The following is a 4,264-nucleotide window of genomic DNA, read 5'->3' as shown; positions in this document are numbered from 1 at the left end:
ATAATAGTCATGCGCAACGTGGTGGGGTGGACAATCCCTCACATGCACGACACTCACTTACAAAATCAGAAGAAAGAAGAAGAGCGAAGAAAGGAAAAAATGACGACGAAGAAATAGAAGAAGAAGATATTGAAGAAGCAGCAGCAGCTATAGGGACAAAACCAAACAAAAAATTAAAAAAACACGCACCACGTCGAAGAAGAGGAGGAGGAGGGGAGAATAAAATAACGCATAGTAAAAGTAGGCGTCCTTCAGTGAATTCGCCGGAATCCTCGGTGGCGAATCGAAACAGTGGGAGGACGGGGAACCAGGGGAGAGAGTTGGGTTTGATTCCTCATGTGGTGGTTCATGAGGCTGCTGTTGCGGCAGTGGTTTGAGAGCCCGTGATTAGGAAGTCATAATAAAACAGGAGGGTGGGTGGGTGTCATGGGGGTAGAAGAGCAGAGTGGAAAAGCAGCAGCAGCAGCAGCAGCGAGACAGAGGCAAAGAAGAATGTGAGAGGAGATTGATTGGCCTTGTGTGAGAGAGAGGTTTTATTGGATTGTGGGTGCGCTCAAGGCGCATCTTGTGAGAGTAGCTGTTGGGTTATGCTGAGTTTGTCGGGATCCCCTCCCGCGCTTTTGCGGATTTGGGCGCGTATCTTTGGAGGAGGAGTAACTGCCTCGTCCCCTTCACACACACCCCCCCCCCCTTTTCTCTTGAACTGTTGTCCACCCTCCATGTCCACTTGGGTGCTACAAATTTACTCGGGGTGTCGAACCTTTTGGTAGCCACGCTCGTCTTACGGGCGTGCCCAGAGTTGGGGTCCCTGGCAGCACAGTTCCGCGCATTCTAATCGTTGTCAGCTTGTCGAGGGTTCGTCGCGTGCATCGTTAGTAAAGAGGCATTGCTTTGGTGGTTTCTATTTGTGGGAATCCGTTTCGGAGGTCTATTACGTGCTGGGTTGTGTTTGTTTTCAAATGCTTTTGGAGGTTAGGGCAACAAGGGCTTTGTTTTGAGACGGCAAGGAGTGAAGGTGGTTGTGTAGTGCTTCATTGAATCATGGGCATGAAGACTCTGATGGTGGCGGAACCGCCACAACCAGTGGTCATTTGTGGCCCATCGGGTGTGGGTAAGGGCACGCTGATCGGTAAGTTGATGAAGGACTTCCCCGAGAAGTTTGGCTTCTCTGTGAGCCACACCACGCGCAATCCCCGTTTGAAGGAGATTGACGGAGTGCATTATCATTTCGCTTCCCGCCCTGTCATGACGCAAGAAATCACAGAAGGCAAGTTTCTCGAGTCCGCTGAGGTTCATGGGAACTTGTACGGGACGAGTTGGGCAGCAGTGGAGGCTGTGGCCGACGCCGGCAAGGTACAATTACTACTGATCTGTTAGTGTGTATCCTTTCGATTACAAGCGTCGATGCTGGAAATTCACATGACGATTCGCTGAAATTTTTCCAATGCGCTTTGTCACATATTATGGAAGATCTGTATTCTGGATATCGATGTTCAAGGGGCCCAAGCAGTGAAGAAGAGTGCCTTGAAGGCAAAGTATATTTTCATAAAGCCTCCAGCCCCCGAAGAGGAAGAGCTTGAGAGACGTCTTCGAGGGAGGTGAGTGTCAATATTCGTTTCATTCCATTCCATTCCGGGGTTTACCTCGATGCGGTTCTCCATGTGACCAGTCATTGTGTTACTTGTTGTCGACCATTTAACGACGTTCATGTCTGATGTCAGAGGTACGGAGTCAGAAGAGCAAATCCAGAAACGATTAAGAGGCGCTAAGCAAGAGCTTGAGCGAGCCAAGGATCCTAGTCTGTTTGATTACATCCTAGTGAATGCTAATTTGGATCATGCATACGTAGAACTCAAGGTACATAGTCTGCTGCGAACATGATTTCGAGTTTTGAATTTCTCTTAACGTGTTAGGTGATCAGTTGGTTTATGTGAGATCAGTAGAATCTCCTACGTAGAGGTTGTGTTCTCCATATATATATACAGCATCTCCGGTTTCAAAGTAGATTTTTTTTTGCCTGTACTGTCATATGTTGCAGGGCATTCTCGGTCTTGGCAGTCCGATCGCATCTGCTCATTCTAATGGCGTTGCCATATCTCGTATGATGCTTTCCCTCGCATCTCATTTTGTCGAGATTGCTGGATTTGCTTGAAGTAGCAGACGGCCTGTTTAAATTGGGTCCCTCTGTTTCGTTGGTTCTGTATAGTCAGTCTCTTCGATGTTACGTTCTTAGTCAAGCTAATGGACGACTCCCTGTGTGTGCAGTAGTGAATAAATCGAAGCTACTATCAAATGGTCACCTTCCATCAGAAAACGGCTCATCTACGAACGGCCATGGGTAAACAACTCTTTTCTGCCCTGAACATCTTCTATATCCAGATTAGCACCTCCCCACTTGTCCCTACACTAGAATACTTGGGCCGTCAATCACTCGGATGTTAGCTTCTTGATTTCATTCGGAAGTTAGTGTGGCTTTGAGAGTTACTTTGATCTGCATGAATCACTTCATTTCTCTTCTCTGATCATCCCTTGTGGTTGTCAACGACAGGTTGATGATGGAATCTGTGAAGACGGATGCGATGTACATGAATGGATCCCACAGCCCAAAACCCAACGGTGTGATGAAAGCTTTCAACTACAACCACACATTACCAATTTTGTCGTCACCCGATATTTTGGTTACTATGCATTCAGCAGCAGGATCTCCAAGGTCGAAAAGAATCCCAGCATCATAACCCAGCGAACGACTATTCCCCTGGTCTCTAGTGGGAAAAACCAAAAATCCTTTAGTTCTGTGGTACCCTATTCTTCAGTCTGTCATACCTTGCAGAGGAGACTATTCTTGTCGGAGGTGGGTTCGCATGAAACCACTACCGCACATCTTACTGCCATTTTTATTCAAGGAAAGCAAGCATCTGATTCTCAGGTAAATATGCTCCCCAATTTTAGGCTTCAGTAGAGTAGACAGTAGCCAAATCCTCTTATTTCTCTCAAAATCTTCAGGAAATTCGCATTCCAGATTCGGAAACGATAGCTAAATATATCAGGAAGTGAAGTCTCGGTAGACTTGCTTTCTGCACATGTTGGGATCGCCAATAAACCGATCTTCCTCGTAGTGGCTAGTAATTAAGGCAATTGCAGAGTCTGCGATTCCAGAAAGCGAATGAACAGCTCCAAGGCACTCTGGCCACTCGGTCTATTTTTTTAAATAGATATTAAGCCAAGCTATTTTAACCTGATCTATTCTGCCTTTTGTCTGGTAGTTGCTTGATTGCATCCTGGCATTGATTCCATCATGCTTCAAGTTTATGCTTTGTGGTCTTTCAACTGCACGTGGGTGTGATGAAGTGATTTGTTTAGGATTTTACAATCGATCAAGAAAAATATGACACTGTTTTACTAAAAATAATGGCCAACTTTACATGACTGAGTTGTACATGTAATTCTGAAATTGATTATAAATTAATTGAAAGTAAAGGATGAAAAATTATGTACCAAAAGGATCTCTTAACATCAAAACGTTATTGTATATATATATATATATATATATATATAAATAAACATGAATTTTTAACATCTGTATTTATATTCTTGTACTTCTAGTCCATATTTTATCTACATAAATGTTTTAATGTAAACACACAAACAACTAGTCAAGTTTTTAAGGTTTCATGGATATGTGAAAATATATTTAGGTAGGTCATACAACAACTTGACAAGATGAGACAATTATGTGTTGACAAGTCACAAATATAGTGACTAGAAGTTGTCAACTAACAATGGTTTGGAATGATTTTAAACTACACAATGGATGGTGTTTTGTACTTGCACATGCAAAAATAATGTCAAAGGGGTTGGCAATTAAATCCTAGGTTTAAAATCACAACCTTGCCTAACATAACCTTGACCAAAGTTTATCCCCACTATGACAAAGATAGTAAGAAAATATTTAATTGATAATGCAATATTTTTTTTATTTACATCATAAATATGTAAAAACTCTTTCAATACACTAATGTTAAATTTTTACTTTTTGATTTTTATACAAAAAAAATTAAATAACAAAAGTTGATATGGTTTTGTAGAATGTTTTAATTTTATTTTATTCTTATTTATTTTGCAACAAAAGGTAATAATTTCATTTCTTTTGTATATTTTATACTGAAATTAATGCAATTGAATCTCGAGTTTTTTTTATTGATTTTTTTGTAATTTTTTATTTTTTTCCAAAATTTTAGTAACATTTATTTAATTTATTTTTCAT

The 4,264-nt window shown here is 41.5% G+C and overlaps 1 protein-coding gene across 2 annotated transcripts; it reads left to right on the top strand.

Moving 5' to 3' along the window:
• The first annotated feature begins 348 nt into the window (after nucleotides 1-348).
• On the top strand, nucleotides 349-3,239 carry LOC112280695 (uncharacterized). 2 transcript variants are annotated; one of them, XM_024516504.3, is made up of 6 exons: nucleotides 349-1,353; nucleotides 1,471-1,598; nucleotides 1,722-1,857; nucleotides 2,039-2,099; nucleotides 2,266-2,338; nucleotides 2,549-3,239. In XM_024516504.3, exons 1-6 carry the CDS (start codon nucleotides 1,042-1,044, stop codon nucleotides 2,733-2,735), a joined length of 897 nt encoding a protein of 298 aa, XP_024372272.1. In that variant the 5' UTR covers nucleotides 349-1,041; the 3' UTR covers nucleotides 2,736-3,239. The 2 variants fall into 2 exon arrangements, with proteins under 2 accessions (XP_024372272.1, XP_024372273.1); XM_024516505.3 differs by having other exon boundaries at nucleotides 448-1,353; nucleotides 2,269-2,338.
• The last annotated feature ends 1,025 nt before the right edge of the window (nucleotides 3,240-4,264 follow it).

Source organism: Physcomitrium patens, chromosome 3, assembly GCF_059467195.1.
Source record: "Physcomitrium patens ecotype Gransden chromosome 3, ASM5946719v1, whole genome shotgun sequence".
NCBI lineage: Eukaryota > Viridiplantae > Streptophyta > Bryopsida > Funariales > Funariaceae > Physcomitrium > Physcomitrium patens.
This window is presented reverse-complemented; position numbering and strand designations above follow the sequence as displayed.

Bases quoted from the DNA above. Each gene is read 5' to 3' on its own strand.
- LOC112280695 (XM_024516504.3), top strand. From the start codon at position 1,042: ATGGGCATGAAGACTCTGATGGTGGCGGAACCGCCACAACCAGTGGTC. The intron at 1,858-2,038 runs GTACATAGTCTG...CATATGTTGCAG, and splicing joins ATGCATACGTAGAACTCAAG to GGCATTCTCGGTCTTGGCAG. The intron at 2,339-2,548 runs GTAAACAACTCT...TGTCAACGACAG, and splicing joins TCATCTACGAACGGCCATGG to GTTGATGATGGAATCTGTGA.